This window comes from Balaenoptera physalus (assembly GCF_965194825.1).
Source record: "Balaenoptera physalus genome assembly, chromosome: 2".
NCBI classification, from domain to species: Eukaryota; Metazoa; Chordata; class Mammalia; order Artiodactyla; family Balaenopteridae; genus Balaenoptera; species Balaenoptera physalus.
The window spans coordinates 26,743,980-26,767,028 of NC_138883.1; the positions used below are offsets into that span (position 1 = coordinate 26,743,980).

At 38.5% G+C, this 23,049-nt stretch overlaps 1 protein-coding gene across 17 annotated transcripts in view; it reads right to left on the minus strand.

The window, feature by feature from the left end:
* The window catches only part of GPATCH2L (G-patch domain containing 2 like), a 64,534-nt gene that overhangs the window by 11,429 nt on the left and 30,056 nt on the right, over positions 1-23,049 (minus strand). For 7 of the 17 annotated variants that reach the window (XR_014261032.1, XR_014261033.1, XR_014261034.1 and 4 more), the window contains one exon: positions 8,934-9,028. Coding sequence is in view for 12 of the 17 variants with exons in the window: in XM_082451738.1 (XP_082307864.1) it covers positions 8,934-9,028 (95 nt within the window). In the remaining 5 variants the exon portion in view is untranslated. Of the gene's footprint in view, positions 1-8,921; positions 9,029-15,230; positions 21,985-23,049 lie in introns of those variants that run through there. The other 10 variants (XR_014261035.1, XM_082451732.1, XM_082451729.1 and 7 more) reach the window with 4 other exon arrangements.

Here is a 23,049-nt window from a genome sequence, read left to right on the forward strand (position 1 = left end):
GGCAGAAGGGTGTGGCAGGACATATTTAAAGTGATGAAAGGGAAGAAGCTACAACCAAGATTACTCTACCCAGCAAGGATCTCATTCAGATTTGATGGAGAAATTAAAACCTTTACAGACAAGCAAAAGCTAAGAGAATTCAGCACCATGAAACCAGCTTTACAACAAATGCTAAAGGAACTTCTCTAGGCAGGAAACACAAGAGAATGAAAAGACCTACAATAACAAACCCAAAACAATTCAGAAAATGGTAACAGGAACATACATATCGATAATTACCTTAAATGTAAATGGATTAAATGCTCCAACTAAAAGACAAAGACTTGCTGAATGGATACAAAAACAAGACCCATATATATATGCTGTCTATAAGAGACCCACTTCAGACCTAGGGACACATACAGACTGAAAATGAGAGGATGGAAAAAGATATTCCATGCAAACGGAAATCAAAAGAAAGCTGGAGTAGCAATTTTCATATCATACAAAATAGAGTTTAAAATAAAGACTATTACAAGAGACAAAGGAGGACACTACATGATGATCAAGGAATCAATCCAAGAAGAAGACATAACAATTGTAAATATTTATGCACCCAACATAGGAGCACCTCAATACACAAGGCAAATGCTAACAGCCATAAAAGGGGAAATCAACAGTAACACAACCACAGTAGGGGACTTTAACACCCCACTTTCACCAATGGGCAGATCATCCAAAATGAAAATAAATAATTAAACACAAGCTTTAAATGACACATTAAACAAGATGGACTTAATTGATATTTATAGGACATTCCATCCAAAAACAGAATACACTTTCTTCTCAAGTGCGCATGGAACATTCTCCAGGATAGATCATATCTTGGGTCACAAATCAAGCCTTGGTAAATTTAAGAAAACTGAAATCATATCAAGTATCTTTTCCGACCACAATGCTATGAGACTAGATATCAATTACAGGAAAGAAACTGTAAAAAATGCAAACACATGGAGGCTAAACAATACGCTACTAAATAACCAAGAGATCACTGAAGAAATCAAAGAGGAAATCAAAAAAACCTAGAAACAAACGACAGTGGAAACACGATGACCCAAAACCTATGGGATACAGCAAAAGCAGTTCTAAGAGGGAAGTTTATAGCAATACAATCCTACCTCAAGAAACAAGAAACATCTCAAATAAACAACCTAACCTTACACCTAAAGCAATTAGAGAAAGAAGAACAAAAAGACCCCCAAAGTTAGCAGAAGGAAAGAAATCATAAAGATCGTATCAGAAATAAATGAAAAGGAAATGAAGGAAACGATAGCAAGATCAATAAAACTAACAGCTGGTTCTTTGAGAAGATAAACAAAATTGATAAACCATTAGCCAGACTCATCAAGAAAAAAAGGGAGAAGACTCAAATCAATAGAATTAGAAATGAAAAAGGAGAAGTAACAACTGACACTGCAGAAATACAAAGGATCATGAGCGATTACTACAAGCAACTCTATGCCAATAAAATGGACAACCTGGAAGAAATGGACAAATTCTTAGAAATGCACAACCTTCCAAGACTGAACCAGGAAGAAACAGAAAATTAGAACAGACCAATCACAAGCACTGAAATTGAAACTGTGATTAAAAATCTTCCAACAAACAAAAGCCCAGGACCAGATGGCTTCACAGGTAAATTCTATCAAACATTTAGAGAAGAGCTAACACCTATCCTTCTCAAACTCTTCCAAAATATAGCAGAGGGAGGAACACTCCCAAACTCATTCTACGAGGCCACCATCACCCTGATACCAAAACCAGACAAGGATGTCACAAAAAAAGAAAACTACAGGCTGATAACACTGATGAACATAGATGCAAACATCCTCAACAAAATACTAGCAAACAGAATCCAACAACACATTAAAAGGATCATACACCATGATCAAGTGGGGTTTATCCCAGGAATGCAAGGATTCTTCAATATACGCAAATCAATCAATGTGATACACCATATTAACAAACTGAAGGATAAAAACTGTATGATCATCTCAATAGATGCAGAAAAAGCTTTTGACAAAATTCAACACCGATTTATGATAAAAACTCTCCAGAAAGTAGGCATAGAGGGAACTTACCTCAACATAATAAAGGGCATATATGACAAACCCACAGCCAACATCGTTTTCAATGGTGAAAAACTGAAACCATTTTCACTAAGATCAGGAACAAGACAAGGGTGCCCGCTCTCACCACTATTATTCAACATAGTTTTGGAAGTTTTAGCCATAGCAATCAGAGAAGAAAAAGACATAAAAGGAATCCAAATCGGGAAAGAAAAAGTAAAACTGTCACTGTTTGCAGATGACATGATACTATACATGAGAATACTAAAGATGCTACCAGAAAACTACTAGAGCTAATCAATGAATTTGCTAAAGTAGCAGGATACAAAATTAATGCACAGAAATCCCTGGCATTCCTGTACACTAATTATGAAAAATCTGAAAGAGAAATTAAGAAAACACTCCCATTTACCATTGCAACAAAAAGAATAAAATACCTAGGAATAAACCTACCTAAGGAGGCAAAAGACCTGTATGCAGAAAACTGTAAGACACTGATGAAAGAAATTAAAGATGATACAAACAGATGGTGAGATATACCATGTTCTTGGATTGGATGAATCAACATTGTGAAAATGACTACACTACCCAAAGCAATCTACAGATTCAATGCAATCTCTATCAAATTACCAACGGCATTTTTCACAGAGCTAGAACAAGAAATTTTACAGTTTGTATGGAAACACAAAAGACCCCTAACAGCCAAAACAATCTTGAGAAAGAAAAATGGAGCTGGAGGAATCAGGCTCCCTGACTTCAGACTATATTACAAAGCTACAGTAATCAAGACAGTATGGTACTGGCACAAAAACAGAAATACAGATCAATGGGACAGGATAGAAAGCTCAGAGATAAACCCACACACATAGGGTAATCTTATCTTTGACAAAGGAGGCAAAAATATACAATGGAGAAAAGACAGCCTCTTCAATAAGTGGTGTTGGGAAAACTGGACAGCTACATGTAAAAGAATGAAATTAGAACACTTCCTAACACCATACACAAAAGTAAACTCAAAATGGATTAAAGACCTAAATATAAGGCCAGACACTATAAAACTCTTAGAGGAAAACATAGGCAGAACACTATGACATAAATCACAGCAAGATCCTTCTTGACCCACCTCTTACAGTAAAGGAAATAAAAACAAAAATAAACAAATGAGACCTAATGAAACTTAAAAGCCTTTGCACAGCAAAGGAAACCATAAACAAGACAAAAAGACAACCCTCGGAATGGGAGAAGATATTTGCAAATGAAGCAACTGACAAAGGATTAATCTCCTAAATATACAAGCAGCTCATACAGCTCAATATCAAAAAAGCAAACAAACAATCCAAAAATGGGCAGTAGACCGAAATAGACATTTCTCCAAAGAATATATACAGATTGCCAACAAACACGTGAAAGGATGCTCAACATCACTAATCATTAGAGAAATGTAAATCAAAACTACAATGAGGTATCACCTCACACCAGTCAGAATAGCCATCATCAAAAAGTCTACAAACAATAAACGTTGGAGAGGGTGCTGAGAAAAGGGAACCCTCTTTCACTGTTGGTGGGAACGTAAATTGATACAGCCACTATGGAGAACAGTATGGAGGTTCCTTAAAAAACTAAAAATAGAACTACCATACGACCCAGCAATCCCACTACTGGGCATGTACCCAGAGAAAAAAGAGTCATGTACCACAATGTTCACTGCAGCACTATTTACAATAGCCAGGACATGGAAGCAACCCAACCTAAGTGTCCATCGACAGATGAATGGATAAAGAAGATGTGGCACATATATACAATGGAATATTACTCAGCCATAAAAAGAAACGAAATTGAGTTATTTGTAGCGAGGTGGATGGACCTAGAGTCTGCAGACTCTAAGTCAGAAAGAGAAAAACAAATACCGTACACTAACACGTATATATGGAATCTAAAAAAAAAAGGTTCTGAAGAACCAGGACAGGAACAAAGATGCAGACGTACAGAATGGACTTGAGGACACGGGGAGGGGGAAGGGTAAGCTGGGACAAAGTGAGAAGTGGCATGGACATATATACACTACCAAATGTAAAATAGATAGCTAGTGGCAAGCAGCTGCATAGCACAGGGAGATCAGCTCGGTGCTTTGTGACCACCTAGAGGGGTGGGATAGGGAGGGTGGGAGGGAGACGCAAGAGGGAGGGGATATGTGGATATATGTATATGTATAGCTGATTCACTTCATGATACAGCAGAAACTAACACACCATTGTAAAGCAATTATACTCCACTAAAGAGGTTAAAAAAACAAAAAACAAAACAAAAAAACTCTGTCCTAGAAAAACTTTGTTTTGCTCCATATTTTTTATTATGGTAAAATATACATAAAATGTACCATTCTAATAATTTCTAAGCATACTGTTCAGTAGCATTTAGTATATTCACACTGTCGCACAACCATTACCAACCATCCATGTCCAGAACTTTTTCATCATCCCAAATGGAAACTGTCTACCCATTAAACAATAACTCTGCATTCTCTTCCTCCCCCAGCCTCTGGCAACCACCATTCTACTTTCTGTTTCTATAAATTGGATTGTTTTAGGTACCTCTTATAAGTGGAATCATACAGTATTCATCCTTTTGTGTTTGGCTTATTTCACTTAACATGTTGCCTTCATCCATGTTGTGACGTTCATAATTTCATTCTTACAATGAAGGCTTTCAGACTGAATAATAACCTACTGAATGTATATACCACATTTTATTTATCCATTCATCCAGTGATGAACATTTGGGTTGTTTCTACTTTTTGGCTACTGTCAATAATGCTGCTATGAACATGGGTGTACAAATATCTATTTGAATCTTTGCTTTCAATTCTTTTGGGTATATATCCAGAAGCAGAATTGAATTGCTGGATCACATGGTAGTTTTATGTTTAAATTTTTGAGGAACTACCGTATCTTCTTCCACAGTGGCTGCACTATTTTACATTCCCACCAGCAATTCACAAGGTTTCCAATTTCTCCGCATCCTTCAAACAACAACTTTTTTTTTTTTTTGATATAGCTATCCTAAGAACTGTGAAATGGCCAAGAGAAACTTTTGCATATGTTCTCCCGAAGAATGGTGCAGTACTTTTCACAATAGCGTAAAACAGCATAAGAATACGATTGAAATGTTCATCAAGAACGGTTAATTGTATTATATTTGTCAACTGATAAAATGGAATACCATACATATGGCAGTAAGAAAATGAATGGATTCTGGTAGGATAAGACCTGAATGAATCTCAAGAACATAAATGGGTGAAACTTGTAACTTATAAAATATAACATTCCATTTACACAAGGTTCAAAAACATGCAAAACTAGACAATATACTGCTTAGAGATACATATGTCTGTCACAACTATTTGAAAAAAACAAAGAATGACAAATGATTAACCAAAAATATATATCAGGATAATGGTTACCTCTGAGGAGAGTGGGAAGAAAAATTTAAAGGTGATGTTCCTTTTCTTAAAGTGGATGGTGGGTATATGGATACTTGCTGTATTGGTTTTCTTTATATCTTATATATCTTCTATAAACGTTCTTTTGTGGCCATTCAATATTTATTTTAAAAAACATTTTTAACTTTAGAAAACATTTAAACTTAATTAAAAGGCACAGTAGGCAATAAGAATCTGCCCTATGACTCCTGAGACAAGGGCCAAACTGAAATGGAACTACTGAATCCAATCACAGGATTAGAATAATATGGAGAATAACTGTTTCATCTTTAAGATTCTGTTCATTTATTCATACAACAAATATCTAGAGACTGTTGTATGCGTGGAGCATTATTCTTTAGATGCCGTGGGGTACAGCAGTGAGCAAGACAGGTAAAAATTCCTGCCCTTGTGAATGCTTCGCTAGCACTGCTGGCCTGGTATTTGAAATCTTATGTAACTAATTAACAGGTTAACTGTTGGGTACCCTTCTAAGGACACATGTCCTATCCCAGGGTGAAGAAGGCCAGAAATGGCTCTTGCGATGGCCAAAACAGTCAGGGCGCGTGGGAATTCCCTGCCGGGCCAGTGGTTAGCACTCCACTGCAGAGGGCACGGATTCAATCCCTGGCCAGGGAACTAAGATCCCGCCAAAAAAAAAAAAAAAAAAAGTCAGGGCTCTTAACAGAATATCTTATTATCCCAATTCTCCTTCAGCTAAAGCCATGTGTTTACTTTTTGAAGGAATGGGATTTGCTCACCCAAAGCTCTGATTTGCCATTCTAATGAAGAAAATCATCTCAAGGAAAAGAAGTCTTGTTTTCATCTGAGTTCCTTATGCTTCCTATAACTACTTAAGTCTCTCAAATTTTAGAGAAAATAACCCTTTTTTCTTTTCCAGTTACAATCTTTAAGAACATATATGACAGCTGGTTCACTTCGGCATGAGGGAGACATTGCTGGGCATTCCCTGTTCTGGTGTATTGACCTTAAAAGCAGGTTAACACAGTTACTCACTAGGATGCAGGGGTGGATCTGTACACCAGGCACCTGCATGTTATAAAGCCATAGAGGGAAGGGGAGTGGAGATAAAATGAAGAAAATACAGGTGCTACACTTTCAAGATGGATCTACCTAACGATCCTATGAAAAGGTCCTTTTCCCTGGCCTTTGTTAATATTAGTACAAAAAGACAGGAAGGCATGTTATTCCCTTTTGCTCTTCACCTTTCCAGCCTTATTAATATCTTTAAATGCAGTCAATTTCAACTTAAAACTTTCCACTAGTGGGGGAGGGGAAAAGGGAAAAGATTTGTGGCTGCATGTTTAAGAAAGAAGCTGAATTCATCACAGTGACAGGAGAGAGTGTTGGCAGAGATCTGAGCTATTTATTCTTTTAGGAAAATCCTATAAAGAATGACACAAGGAGGCCTCTATCTGCAGTCTTGTTCATCACACTGGTGAAGAGTCCGATAACAGATGTATGCAGGAGCATGATTTAATGCCAGGAGCTGGCCCCTGATGTGTATTAATACAGCGGCAAAGCGGAACGCACCTCTCTTCATCACTCATTTCTATAAAAGAGGTGGAATCCGAGATGGCCCGATGTTAGGCAGAGCAAGCCCATTTGTTCTACTGACTGATGGCGCGGGCTCAGGCTATGTCCTTCACCTCCATGGGGCACTCAGGTTGTGGACAGAAAAAAAAAATGTTCAGTGAAGCAGGCCTGAGTCAACAAGTGAGAGGAGTTGGGCTCAGTAGGGGAAATGCTGAATGCTCAAGTCTTGTTTAATACCTCCCAGTACATTTCCTGATTTGAATATGGAATAAGGATTATAAACTCTTCTCAACAGCTCTTCTCTTATAAACAACTAAAAGCTAAAAATAGAGCTAGATATTAAGGGGGAAAAAAGAACAAAAAGATAAAGAGGGGAGACTGTGCTTTATTGCTTCCAATTCCATAGACTGGATGAGGATCTGGGTTTTGACATGGAGTCATGGTTTGGAACCAATTCTGTCGTATACAAGACCAAACACCTGCAGTGTTTAAGAGGGCAGCTCAAGAGTCATAGGGAAATTGGTCTAATCTTGGCTCTACAATTTATCAGCCATACAACCTCAGCGAGTGATTTAACCTCTCTAAGCCTTAATTTTCCCATGTGTAAACTGGGAATAAAAACAGTGTCTGCCTTATAAAGTTGTTGCAAAGGTTAAGTGAAATAATTCATGTAAAATGTTCAGCTCAGAGCATGGCCATGTGAAAATCACTAAGAAAAACTTACTACAGTCATCAGACCCATGATTAAGAATGTTCAGTATGAACCACTGTCAAGCAGCCATTCCAAACAGAAGCTCAAACAGGTCAATTTCAGAGTATGCAGAAACTTACTAAGTAAAGTTAGAGAAATAAGAGTTCCTATCTGTCTGAGGTCTACTCTTTACTCAGGTATCAATTGCTCTGATCTATAATACACAGTATTTTCTGAAGAAAATAAAATAATTTATGATACGCTCAATTCCCTCAGAGTGAATTCACCATCATCAACAAAATAACCATAGGTATTTCTGATAGGTCCTACAAGCAGATATGCCCTTTTTAACCAGAGCAATTCACCCCAAAATGTACCGAAGTACACAAAGTATTATTTCCTATGATTACTAATTACCTTTAATTATCTTAACTTCAAAGAAAAATATCTATAGACATCCAGTATTCTTACTGATATAAATACGTAATTATCCCCCTTTTTTCATTGAAGGATAACATACCTGTATGTATGTAAATGTGCAGCTCAGTGAATCTTTACATGTGTATATACTCATGTAATCCCCACCAAGTTCTTGATATAAAGCATTTCCAGCATCCCAGAAGACATTTTTATGTCCTCCTCTGGTCACTACATCCCACTGAAGATAACCATTATTTTGGTTTCTATGAGCCAGTTTTGCCTAGAAAACCTTAAGTTTTAACTTGAAAACTTAATTAGAAATTTCTTGAATGGTAAGATATTAGCACTCTGCTAGACATTAAAACAGTGATAATGTATTGTGCTGTATACCAATCATGAAAGTAAATCAACCCATATGGCTCCTTCACTGTTAACTAAACTGCAACCCTACCAGGATTTTCATTACCACACACCTAATTTCCTGTCTGTGCTAGAGCAAAAGTACAGATGACTAAAGACTGTTGATAGTGGAATATAGGGATTCAAACTCAAGAAAGCTGTAAGACACAGTGAAAAAGCACAGACTTCAGGGTCAGACATGAAAAGGTATATAAAACATATAATTTAGTGCCTGACACACAGTAGGTGGTCAATAAAGGATAACTACATATATAATTACTGGCACTTGGGCTGGACAGAGATGCTGTAGCCACAGGTTTCCGTTTCCTCTTGATGTCACGTGAACATGGCGGTCCCAGGTGTATGTTTGCCTGTCTGCAGATATGAGAAAGAAAAAATATTGTTTTAACTTTGTAATTCTTATTGTAAGAGAATATGTTCAGCCCAGATGAAACCTCTGACCCACTATAGACATATACTAACAAAATGGGCATCATCCTTTGCCATCAAGTGTCAGTACAAGATTATTCAGAATTAATCATAACTTATTCTTTATACACTATATACACCCACTGTAAACTTCTTATCTGAATTCAGAACAGCAGACATTCATGATTAATTTCAATAAATATGTGTTTCATTACATGTTATTTTTTGTACAATTATTTTTCATAAAAACTATAACCGAAATTGTTCTAAACTCACTAATGAAATACCTATTCCCAACTGGTAATATACTGAAACACAGATATTTGCACAGAATTTTAATAGGAAGTTTAACCCTTCTATCACTATAAATCTGGATTTTTAATAGTGTCTATATCACAAAATAAGTAAGTTTAGTTTCTGTGATTTTTAAAAATATTATGTGGCAATAATATGTTCCCTCAACTGATTATTCAGTTTATTTAAAAAAAAAAAAAAAAAAAAAAAGGGAATTCCCTGGCGGTCCAGTGGTTAAGACTCTGCGCTTCCACTGCAGGAGGTGTGCGTTTGATCCCTGGTCAGGGAACTAAGATCTCACATGCCATGCGTCGCGGCCAAAAAAAAAAAGAAAACTGAGAGCTTCAAAGCTAGAAAAGCAAAAGACTCTCTGAAAGGCAATGGACTTAACACTGAAATAGCTGGTAACCTATTTGTTTAAAAATTTTTATTTTTATATTGGAGTATAGTTGATTTACAATATTGTGTTAGTTTCAGGTGTACAGCAAAGTGATTCAGTTAAACATATACATATATCCATTCTTTTTCAGATTCTTTCCCTATACAGGTTATTACAGAATATTGAGTAGAGTTCCCTGTGCTATACAGTAGGTCCCTGTTGATTATCTATTTTATCTATAGTAGTGTATATATGTTAATCCCAAACTCCTAATTTATCTCTCCCACAACCTTTCCCATTTGGTAACCATAAATTTGCTTTCTACGTGTTTCTGTTTTGTAAATAAGTTCATTTGTATAGTTTTTTATTTATTTATTTTTTAAAATTAATTAATTTATTTATTTATTTTCAGCGGTGTTGGGTCTTCGCCGCTGCGCACGGGCCTTCCCCAGCTGCGTTGAGCGGGGGTTACTCTTCGCTGCAGTGCGCGGGCCCCGCATTGTGGCAGCCTCTCCTGTTGCGGAGCATGGGCTCCAGGAGCCTGTGCTTCAGCAGTTGTGTCATGTGGGTTCCAGAGCGCAGGCTCAGCAGTCGCGGCTGCTCCGCGGCATGTGGATCCTCCCGGACCAGGGCCCGAACCCGCGTTCCCCGCATTGGCAGGCAGATCCCCAACCACTGCGCCACCAGGGAAGCCCTGTATAGTTTTTTAGATTCCACATAAAAGTGATATCACATGGTATTTGTCTTTGTCTGACTTACTTCACTTAGTATGATAATCTCTAGGTCCATCCATGTTGCTGTAAATGGCATTATTTCATTCTTTTTTATGGCTGAGTAATATTCCACTGTATATACGTACCACATCTTCTTTATCCATTCTTGTCAATGGACATTTAGGTTGCTTCTATGTCTTGGCTATTGTAAATAGTGCTGCAATGAACATTGGGGTGCATGTATCTTTTTTTTAACATCTTTATTGGAGTATAATTGCTCTACAATGGTGTATTAGTTTCTGCTTTATAACAAAGTGAATGAGCTATACATATACATACATCCCAATATCTCCTCCCTCTTGCGTCTCCCTCTCACCCTCCCTATCCCACCCACTAGGTGGTCACAAAGCACCGAGTTGATCTCCCTGTGCTATATGGCTGCTTCCCACCAGCTATCCACTTTACACTTGGTAGTGTATATATGTCCATGCCAGTCTCTCACTTTGTCCCAGCTTATCCTTCCCCCTCCCCATGTCTTCAAGTCCATTCTCTATGTCTGCATCTTTATTCCTGTCCTGCCCCTAGGTTCTTCAGAACCTTTTTTTTTTTTTTTTTTAGATTCCATATATATATGTGTTAGCATATGGTATTTGTTTTTCTCTGACTTACTTCACTCTGTATGACAGACTCATTTTCTCTGGATATATGCCCAGGAGTGGACTACTGGATCATATGGTAATTCTATTTTTAGTTTTCTGAGGAACCTCCACACTGTTTTCTACAGTGGATGCACCAACTTACATTCCCACCAACAATGCAGGAGGGTTCCCTTTTCTTCACAGCCTCTCCAGCATTTCTTATTTGTAGACTTTTTAATGATGGCCACTCTGACTGGCGTGAGGTGGTACCTCATTGTAGTTCTGATTTGCATTTCTCTAATGATTAGTGATGTTGAGCATCTTTTCATGTGCTTTGTGGCCATCTGTACGTCTTCTTTGGAGAAATGTCTTTTTAGATCTTCTGCCCACTTTTTGACTGGGTTGTTTATTTTTTTTGATATTGAGCTGCATGAGCTGTTTGTAAATTTTAGAGATTGATCCCTTGTCAGTAGACTCATTTGCAAATATTTTCTCCCATTCTGTGGGTTGTCTTTTTGTTTTGTTTATGGTTTCCTTTGTTGTGCAAAAGCTTTTAAGTTTAATCAGGTCCTATTTGTTTATTTTTGTTTTTATTTTCATTACTCTAGGAGGTGGATCCAAAAAGATATTGTTGCAATTTATGTCAAAGAGTGTTCTGCCTATGTTTTCCTCTAAGAATTTTATAGTATCTGGTCTTACATTTAGGTCTTTAATCCACTTTGAGTTTATTTTTGTGTATGGTGTTAGAGAATGTTCTAATTTCAGTCTTTTACAAGTAGCTGCCCAGTGTTCCCAGCACCACTTATGGAAGAGACTGTCTTTTCTCCATTGTATATTCTTGCCTCCTTTTGTCGTAGATTAATTGACCATTGATGCATAGATTTATCTCTGGACTTTCTATCCTGTTCCATTGATCTGTATTTCTGTTTTTGTGCCAGTACCAATACTGTTTTGATGACTGCAGCTTTGTAGTATAGTCTGAAGTCAGGGAGCCTGATTCCTCCAGCTCTGTTTTTCTTTCTCAAGTTTGCTATTTGGGGTCTTTTGTGTCTCCATACAAATTTTAAGATTTTTTTGTTCTAGTTTTGTGAAAAATGCCATTGGTAATCTGATGGGGATTGCACTGAACCTGCAGATTGCCTTGGGTAGTACAGTCATTTTGACAATATTGACTCTTCCAATCCAAGAATATATTTTTCCATCTGTTTGTCTCATGTTCAATTTCTTTCATCAGAGTCTTATAGTTTTCTGAGTACAGGTCTTCTGCCTCCTTCGGTAGGTTTACTCCTGGTATTTTATTCTTTTTGATGCAATGGTAAAAGGGATTGTTTCCTTAATTTCTCTTTCTGATCTTTTGTTGTTAGTGTACAGAAATGAAAGAGATTTCTGTGTATTAATTTTGTATCTTGCAACTTTACAGAACTCACTGATGAGCTCTAATAGTTTTCTGGTAGCATCTTTAGGATTTTCTATGTATAGTATCATGTCATCTGCAAACAGTGACGGTTTTACTTCTTCTTTTCCAATTTGGACTTCTTTCATTTCTTTTTCTTCTGATTGCCATGGCTAGGACACTGGCACACTATTTTAGTTCCCTACTTCCTCCTTCCTCTCAACCTAGATAGATCCTACCCCTGACTAAGGACCAAGCTGAGCCTCACGTTTATACAAAGCTTTCCTTGAACATCCTAGGCCTTATCTACCATGAATCATTATTTATCCGGTGTATACATATCTTTTTTCCCAAATGAGGCTAATCTCCTTGAGAACAGGGACCATATTTACATTTCTTTCATAATTTTCCAGTGATCTACCAACTTCCACACACGGCACACAGCTGATCCCCACTAAATATCTGTTGAATAAAACTGATATGAATGACTAAAAGTTCTAAAAACAAAATACTCAATTGTACACTTATAGGTGGTTAAAATGGTAAAATTTTTCTTTTTTTTGGCCATGCTGCACAGCTTATGGGATCTTAGTTGCCCACCAGGATTGAACCTGGGCCCACAGCAGTGAAAGTGCCAAGTCCTAACCACTGGACTGGCAGGGAATTCCCTAAAACTGTAAATTTTATGTTATGATATTTTACCACAATTTTTAAAACACAGCCAGAGTACAAAACATATAAAAAGGACTCTAATAAAATTATATCAGATGAACTCCTAATTCGTAGTCCTAGGTGGGGAATCAAGACTCATGGCTTAATAGTCTTAAAACTGAAACCTGAGTCAAATCTAAGAGAACCTAGTTAGCAAGGCAACAAGACTACTGTTGAATGGGCAAATTTTCCTATTCAGAGGTCCCCAATCTGGCAACTTCCACAATTTAAAAGCATATGGAGGGCTTCCCTGGTGGCGCAGTGGTTAGGAATCCGCCTGCCAATGCAGGGGACACCACTTCAAGCCCTGGTCCAGGAAGATCCCACGTGCCACGGAGCAACTAAGCCCACGTGCCGCACAGCTACTGAAGGTTGCGCGCCTAGAGCCCGTGCTCCACAAGACAGGCCACCACCAATGAGAAGCCCGCGCACCACAATTAAGAGTAGCCCCCACTCGCCGCAATCAGAGAAAAGCCCGTGCAGCAACGAAGACCTAATGCAGCCAAAAATAAATAAATTTATGTTAAAAAAAATATTGCTCTTCAAGGTCAATCAATGTCTATAAAATGCTAAGTTTTGACAGATGCAAAATAACAAGCATAAGAAAAGCACTCAAAAGGGTTTTAAGATAGTAATTCTCAAAGTATCACCTTGAGCTAAATGAAATAAATACTGCCTTTTATTTACACACCATCCATCATTTCATAGCTCTGCATGTTTGATGTATGTCAGTAAGATGGTTGAAGGCACATATTATCGCTCCTTTATGGACCTAGTCAGTAACATTTATCTCACATTTTCCAGGAATGACACATTTTGGAGTAAAAAGATGAAGCCATTTATGCACCAAAATGTTTACATTGTTAACCACTTTAAATGGAAATATGGTAGTTTTTTGAATGCTTATTTATTTTAGTAAAGTGAAAATAAGTATTTACCTACTATTCTGCACATAGTTATTCACTGCACTATATTCTGCAACGTCCTTAGAAGGCTGCTGTGGACTGAAAGGTTTAGGTGGCCCTTGCACTACCAGCCCCTCTAGGCCTTGCTTCTTGGATCCCCACTCATCCCTGCTCGGTGATGTTAAGGGCTTCAGGGTTAATCGTCCCTACATTAAATGACCCCCCCAACTGCTAAGCCTTCAGCCTGTAACTTCTCTGCAGTAAATGATCTACTTCTACCACCCCATTCCCACTCCTAATTGTTACACCTTCAAATTTTGTAAATTCCTCTGGTTATAACTTAGGAAAGAACTGAAGGCTTTCTGAAACCAGGTAACACAGTTTATTAAGTCAATAACCTTATTTTGTTGTAAAAGTATATATTTCTGTGTGGACTACTTCCTTTCTACTCAGGAGGGTTTTTTTTTTTTGCTTCTTTCATTGTTCACTGAGTTTTTACTGAGCACTGGGGGAATACGGTGGTGAACAAAACAGACAGTCTCTTCCCTAATGGGCTTGTAGCCTAGTCCTATTTCCAGCTGCACAGCTTTCCTAGTTACAGAATCTGCATAAGAGAGAAACTGAGGCAGAGATAAAGAGAAGTCATGCTCATTCCTAAAATTCAGCTTAGTGCTCCTTCCCTCTTAAAACATTTCTCTTAAGATCATTTCCAGGTTGGAGAGCTATTTCAAAAGAAGTAGAATAACTTCATAACTTAGGGCTGAGTACAGAAGGGATATCTTCTCTGTGTCCCTTCCTAGTAAAGATGTGGGGAGGGAGGATGAGACACAGCCAAACTGTTACAGCAGGACAGGTCCAAGTGAACTCTAGTAATGGCAGAGTTTACAGCTTGGGGAAATCTAATTTTCCCTACTTGGGAAAAACCTTAGAGCCGGTGTCCCCAACCCCTGGGCCGCGGATAGCTACCAGTCCGAGGTCTGTTAGGAAACGGGCCGCACGGCAGGAGGTGAGCGGCGGGCAAGCGAGTGAAGCTTCATCTGCCGCTCCCCATCGCTCACATTACTGCCTGAACCATCCCCCATCCCCCCACCCCCGTCCATGGAAACACTGTCTTCCATGAAACCGGTGCCAAAGAGGTTGGGGACCGCTGCCTTAGAGGACAAAGAAGGACGAGAACTCAGAATGAGCCAGGGGAAAGCCAAGAGGAAGCCGGGTGCTCCGAGCAGGAGGATTAAAGGAGACAGGAGATGAACCTGCCGTGCTGTGCAGCACATTCAGGACGTTAGGAGAGGCCTGCACCGGAGTGGAGAGCACTCTGTGTGGGCTGGAAGGGCCCCTTGTGTTCTTTGGGGACCTGTGCGTGGCGGCAGGCAACTGCTGCAGCTCAGCTTCCTATTCAAGAGGCAGTTCCAATTTTCTGTTTATCCCCCAAAATTCCATATCTATAAATTGTAGACATAAAGCATTAAGGAAGGGAAGGAAAAACAGATTGAACTATCCCCACCCCCATTTTCACTTAGGAGCATTTAACCACTTGGCTCCCTTTCTGTTTAATGTGTTATTTCTTTAATTTGTGTTGTTTTATTTTTGCATCATGTTACTTTTTTGTAGACCTTTCATATTTTGGTTATTATAAACTACTACATTATTTTCGTTATTAAACTACTTTTTTGTAGTCTGAAGAACAAAAAGAAAATTGTGTTCTTTTACTCTGTGTCACTGTCTCAAAAGACAGGAACTGAAAAGGGACAACACACAGGCGAGGCATCACAAAGGACAGGAGAAGAGTGTGGGCTTCCCCTTCTCACCAACACACAAACCCCCATCCTTATAGGTTGAACGGTAGAAGATTTAACTAGATTTTTAAAAACTCTTTTTAAGAGCAGTACACAGTTGCTTTTGTGTTGAACCATGTACTGTGTGAGGAGGGAGAGGACCTTTCAATTATGCAGGGGCAAAAAAGGCTAAGTATTAGTTAAGCTAAAATCTCTACCAAGTTAAAACTTCCTTCTCAATTGAAGTGGCATATGGTTATCAGAATCATGTAAGGAACTTTCACAAAATACACATCTCCCACCATGCTGGGATGGGAGAAGAATCTGTAATGTTTATTTTGAAATTCTTCCTCAGGTAATTCTCATAAGCTTCTACCTACAGTGAAAATTACTGAGCTAAAAAAAATAGACCAAATTCCCAAAGCCAAGCTAGTCCATAAAACAAATCTAAATATTTAACTTAAAGAATAAGAGAATGACTAAATGAATATAAATGTAGATAAAAGTATTGTTCCCCAGTATGCAAGCAATTAACCCAGAGAAAAGACAGACAGCAAAGCTCACTCTTTTTCTGTTTCATCTGATCTGGGCCTCAGTATTCTTTGGGCACTACTTCTTTCACAGCATGAATGCCAAGTCAGTACTTCCCCTAAAAGCATCACATTCAGCAGCATTTGCCGAAAAGAACTCAGGGAGGTGGAAGTGGAATGAACATTAAAAATAATAAATACACTCTTCAAAAATTCTTACTTCAGGGAAAAACACTAAATTCACTTCATAAATGTGAAGGTGAATGCTGAAGATTAACAATTAATTGAAAGAGTATTCTGTATATCCACACATAAACAAAACAAATCTATTTCATTTTTTACTGCAGGTAACTGAAAAGATCAGGTGAGTTGTTAAAACTGCAGTGTTACTTAGGAAACTAGGCAGATCACTATGTCCCTGGGGCAGGAATGTACTTTTAGGGAAAAACAAAAACAAAAAAAAAAACTTTGAGAAATACATGCATGTTTAATAGCACCAATGTTGGCAAAAAAAATAACTGAAATGACTGCTTTAGATTTAGAACAAAGATGTTTAGAGTCACTCCTAAGGAAAGAAAACAATCTTTATCTGCCGATGGCAAGCTAATTTAAGGAATGGTTCACCTTCAAAAATCACTCATTTTAAAAACTCATTGAAAAGTTCAGTTTTTGGTATGAAATAAAAATAAAATTTACTGGGAAAAGGTATTTATTTGCTGTACTTTTCCTTAAGCACACACAAATAAGTAACATCAGGAAAAAATTATTGATATTTCTAAGGACCATAGGTCATATAAATCATATATTCCAATTATTCTCCTTAATTACTAATCTATTCACCTCAATTATTTTTAACAAAAATTTATGGAGGCCTACATTATGCTGGATGTAGAGAGGTTATATACAAGATGACTGAGCCAAGGGCTCGTCCACCAGGAGCTCACAACATAGTGAGGGAGGCCGAAGCATAAAGAACTAACAGATACAAGACACTGAGCTGTAATCAAGGAACAAGGAAAGTGTGAGGGTAAATTGTGGAAAAAGAGGATTAAATCTAAGGATGTAGAAACCTCTTCCTCACATGTGATTTTTACCTTCAGGGTTAACTGACATTTATTAAACACCCAGTAGGGGAAACGTATTTTCACAAACTTGCACATATGAGAGGACCCAGGCCTATGACACTAGAAGCAGCCAGAGAGAGAAAACGACCTCACAATTAGAGGACACAAAGGAGCTTTATCTAATAGGAAGAGATCTTAGCAATCCCACTAGTGTTTTCACTCAAACCTAACTAACCCTCAGCAGTCTATGACAAACTGCTCACTAGCACCTGAAGATTCTCCATAATCTACTTCCCTTGGCTGGGCCAAGGTTAGCATATCATGAAGCTGTTTCATGCCACCCACAGGAGCAGAATAGTTTCACATCAGTTAGAAGGATGGGTATATTACAATAGCAAAACCGAGAGAGAGAAAACGCTTTCATCATTCCACTCCGGCAGTAAGATGCCAGCTGGCTGAGAGCTGCTATAAACAAGACTGTCCAACAGAGGACAAAAGATTCCAGACCTGTGTACTATATAATGGGAATTCCAGTAGGATTGGGCAGCCTTATGGACAACATTAGAGCAGAAACATTTCCTAACACATGACCAAAACCGAGGCACTAAAGAGGTGAGCAAGAGCTGCTGTGCATCACAGCATCCCAACAGATAGAGGACTAATAACAGGTTCTTTCCCCCAAGCCCTGAGGTAAAACCTGAGGCTGTTTACTATGGCTCCAAAGGTCAAAATAAATAGTATGAACTGAGTCTTCTTTTTGCTCTTTGAAACTCCTTGTCAAGTGGCACAGCCAGCTGGGCACACAACTCTGATATGCAGATCATAACGTTTGTGAACAGATAAAATGAATTACAATGAGTGCAGCCTATCACATTTCAACTCTGTAACGGGCAGGAAGGTCTCTCTCTTTTTCACCCAAGCACTGTCCAAATGCCTCCTCTTATAGTCCACTTGAGGTTATTTTAAGCACCTCAAGAAGCTGTACTACTTCTCATTAGCAAACGACTCTGGAAGCCAACTCAAGGTTTGTAAAACTGAAATTATCCTAAGAACAGGGTAGGGTGGTAACTATATAACAAAAATAATAATTTTAGCTACCAGTATGCTAAATATTCAAATATACTATTTCATTTTGAGCCCCACTAGCCCCCAAAATATTGATATTTTCATTTTCGAGGTGAGGAAATTGAGGTATGGAGAGGTTAAGTCTTTCGCCCAGGTTAAGCCAAGATTCTTACCTGAGTCTGCCTCACACTAATATGAGATTAAGAAGGAATAAATGGAAATGGTGATACATTACCAAGTCACCACCCAAAATAGAGGAAAGGTCAGGAAAGTTGGAGAAAACTCAAAACTGCCGCAAGACACTCAAAAACTACAACTGGTGACTTGTGCATCACACAAAGAGATGTAGCAATTGATAAGTTCCAGTTATGGTTTTCTAAGACAATAATGGTTAAAAAAAAAAAAGCTATCCTTCACAATCAATAAATCTCTCATTTTGGGAAAAGCTGCCTACAGCGCTAGTTCCTTATTACCATTCCATGACTGTGTCCTTGACAGCAATACCACCGCCTCTACCAGAACACCAATCACACCATCTGCCGTTGGAGGAGCAGCAGCAATTCTTTTTTTTTTTTTTTTTTTTTTTAGAATAAGAAAATTTTTATTCATTAATTCATTTATCCATCCAAGGATTCACTAAATATAAATTGAATGCTAACAATATTCTAGAGAATGTGAGTCCCATAAATCTGAATATGACATAACCTTCAAATACCTACATATTTTTTAATTTAAAAAGTATTCCATGTACTTACAGAAAACATAGAAAAATGACACAGAAGAATGCAAAAATACAGGAGATAGATACATACATACACTCACAGAATTAAAATTTTATTATATAACCTTGTTTTTGACTCATGTGAAAATAAAAATACACATTAAACTTTTATATTTATATATGCTTTCTTAAGTTTTTTCCACTGCTATGAAATACAATTCTTTTCCATGTAATTTAGTGGTGAATTTAGTGGCTTTATAGTAATCTATTAAATAGACACATCAAATTTCTTTAAATGGATGGCCCACTATTACTGGACCTGTAGACTGAATGCTACTCTTCTACATTATTATTGGTCTACAACTTTTCAGATTATATAGTCTTTCCAATAAAATTTTGAGCATGAAACCAATACATAAATATCTACTTATAAATTATATATCACTGTAATATCTCTTTTTAATTTTGAAGGTAATTTTAATTATTTTTTCTAAAACTGTATAAAAACTAAATGGAAAAATTTTTTTAACCCATTTACTGTGAAAAATTTCTGCAGAAAAAAATCCCGAGTTCCCTCTGCATTCTACTTTCATACTTTGAGCAGCAGCAATTCTTAATACCGGAACCAAGTCTTACTACTTTAATAGCAACAGCCCAATACCAGCAACCAAAACAACCAAACCAAAACAGCTGGTTTACGAATTTCATCTAGGTACCCTGCCCACTATCCACAACCCACCCACCAACTCTGCCCATTTGTTAATCACTATGTGCTGGGCACTGTGCTAGACCCTAGCACTCTCTTCCTCACCTGCAGCAGTTCTCCAAAGCTAAGTGAAGCCCAGGGTTCTACCTCCCATACAGAACTGTGCTCACAACAGCAAAGCACAGAGCTCATACCAATTATGAAATGGGATTTCCTGCTAAGCAAATTACAAAGCACCAGTCATAAAACCATATGCATTTAGGGCGATAGTTCCCAACCCTGGCTGCATATTAGAGACACCTGGGAGCTTCAAAATACTGCTAATGCCTGGGCCTCATCCCAGGCCGATTAAATCAGAATCTTGGGAGGTGGTGGCCCAGCATGGCTATATTTTTTAAAGCTTCTCAGGTGACTCAAAAGTACAGCCAGGGATGAAAACCACCAAACTTACGTATTTCTAGAGTGGCACTTCTGAAAACCTCTTAGCCCACAAATCGATTAGGTGATACAAAGACCACAAAGACTCGCTCTCATTGCACTTGCCATGTGGGCTGTATTAAAATGACACATCAATCAAACGTTGTCTTAAAATCACGGTCCTGTTATTTTTTTGTTTATGCAATGAAATTCTAAACAAGAGAGTACCTTGAGGTCACTCATCGCCCCCCAGCGGTCCCCAGGCCTCACTCAGAGAACCAGAGCTGTGTTAAGGCTCCAGCAGTGAGGAAGCAGGTGCTTGAGGAGCACTCCCTCTCCTGCAGCTGAGGGTTTGGGGGAGTGGAACTGGCCACGTCCAGGCAGGAAGCAGCCTCAGCTCAGTAACCCGAAAGCAGGAAATCTTCACAGTTCAGGCATGATTATCAAACTCTTTGTGCTCTTACAGGAGAGTAATTATAGGCATGTGAAAAAAGGGAAGCACTCCCCAAGGAACTCTTCCTCACATGCTTCCCAAGAGGCAGTAGGGCCATTAAAAATTCCATGATGAAGAGGAAAAACAGCCTGGGAACAGCCAGGAGGCAATACAGCAAATTAATACACCAGCCCTCCTCGGGGAAAGCTGTGATAAAACAGGAAACACTTCTCTCTTCGCAAAATAAAATTATACCACTAATGATAACATAGTCACCACACACACACACACACACACACACACACACACACACACACACACAAATCGTTCTAATAATGGGTATGAAATTCCCAATGCTGCCCAGATGCTTTGAAAGAAATCTTTTCCTACTACAAATAAAATGGAACAAGAAAAAGATAAAATTTCCATTCGAAACAGTTTTTCACACGGTCATTCACCTGCCTCTTCCCTACCACCAGCACTCTTTAACATTCCTTCCTAGGTGCCAGGCTTTGTTAAACGGTCCACTCTTTACAAAGCCCACCATCTACTTGTGAATCCGATCTCATCAGTCAGCCACACTGGAGCTAGACTGCTCCTTCTCTACTGACTACTTAGTGGGCAGGGACCCTGCTATTAAGGAAAACAGGGAGCCCTGAGGGCTAAGTGAGACCATCATCCACATTTCCTAAAACCTGCAGAGGTCACTTGTGCTGACCATTTCCCACAGATCAGGGGTTGCCAAACTATTGATTGTGCACCCTCACCAGGAAAAAATGTGAACAAACCCTTCTTATATATGTAATACACACACATAAAACAAAAATACGTGCTGCTAGACTAATACATGTACAACTTAAAGCAAAAAAAAAATTTTTAAGGATAAGATAATAAGTAACTGTATTTATTTAAGATACATTTAAAAATTTTTTAAATTTCTTCCCTCTACCCCAAAGAACCTTCATGTTTGCAACCTACTTTGTATCCACTGGCCCAGGAATGATGTCAGGCAGGACAAGGATGAGCTATAATTGTCCACATTCTCTCATCTTGCTTTCAGCAATGGTCTGAAGCAATAAGCAATATTTCCCTAGAGCTGAGTGCACCAGAAACACAGCCTAGGCTTCCTTATGTTTCCAAGTCCAGCCACCAGCACTGCTGGTAAAAGAATGAAGATAATGATGTGGATAATGAGATACACAAAGAAACAAGAAGCTCACACCCACTCCAACCAGGATAAGGCCTTAAAGGCAACAGGAAACCTGATAAAAGCAAGGATACCAATCTCAGCACAGCACAGCTCTAGGCAGCAAAGGTAAAGGGAGAAGGGCAAATAATACACTTTCAGCATCTGACATAACACGGTGTTACTCATACAGTCCTCCCAAAGAGCACACACAGCCATTATTTTATTTGGTATTAAGACAAACAGCTGTGTTGGTGGGAATGTAAATTGATACAGCCACTATGGAGAACAGTATGGAGGTTCCTTAAAAAACTGAAAATAGAACTACCATACGACCCAGCAATCCCACTACTGGGCATATACCCTGAGAAAACCGTAATTCAAAAAGATGGGGCTTCCCTGGTGGTGCAGTGGTTAAAAATCCACCTGCCAATGCAGAGGACACAGGTTCGAGCCTTGGTCCCGGAAGATCCCACGTGCCGTGGAGCAACTAAGCCCACAAGCCACAACTACTGAGCCCACGTGCCTAGAGCCCGTGCTCCGCAGCAAGAGAAGCCACAGCAATTAGAAGCCCACGCACCACAATGAAGAGTAGCCCCCGCTAGCCCCAACTAGAGAAAGCCTGCATGCAGCAACGAAGACCCAATGCAGCCAAAAATAAAAATAAATAAATTTTAAAAATTTATAAAAAAAAAGCAAACAAAACAAGAACAAAAACAAAAAGAGGCTTGTAACACAATGTTCACTGCAGCACTATTTACAATAGCCAGGACATGGAAGCAATCTAAGTGTCCATCGACAGATGAATGGATAAAGAAGATGTGGCACATATATACAATGGAATATTACTCAGCCATAAAAAGAAATGAAACTGAGTTATCTGTAGTGAGGTGGATGGACCTAGAGTCTGTCAGACAGAGTGAAATAAGTCAGAAGGAGAAAAACAAATACCGTATGCTAACACATATATATGGAATCTAAAAAAAAAAATGGTTCTGATGAACCTAGGGGCAGGACAGGAATAAAGATGCAGACGT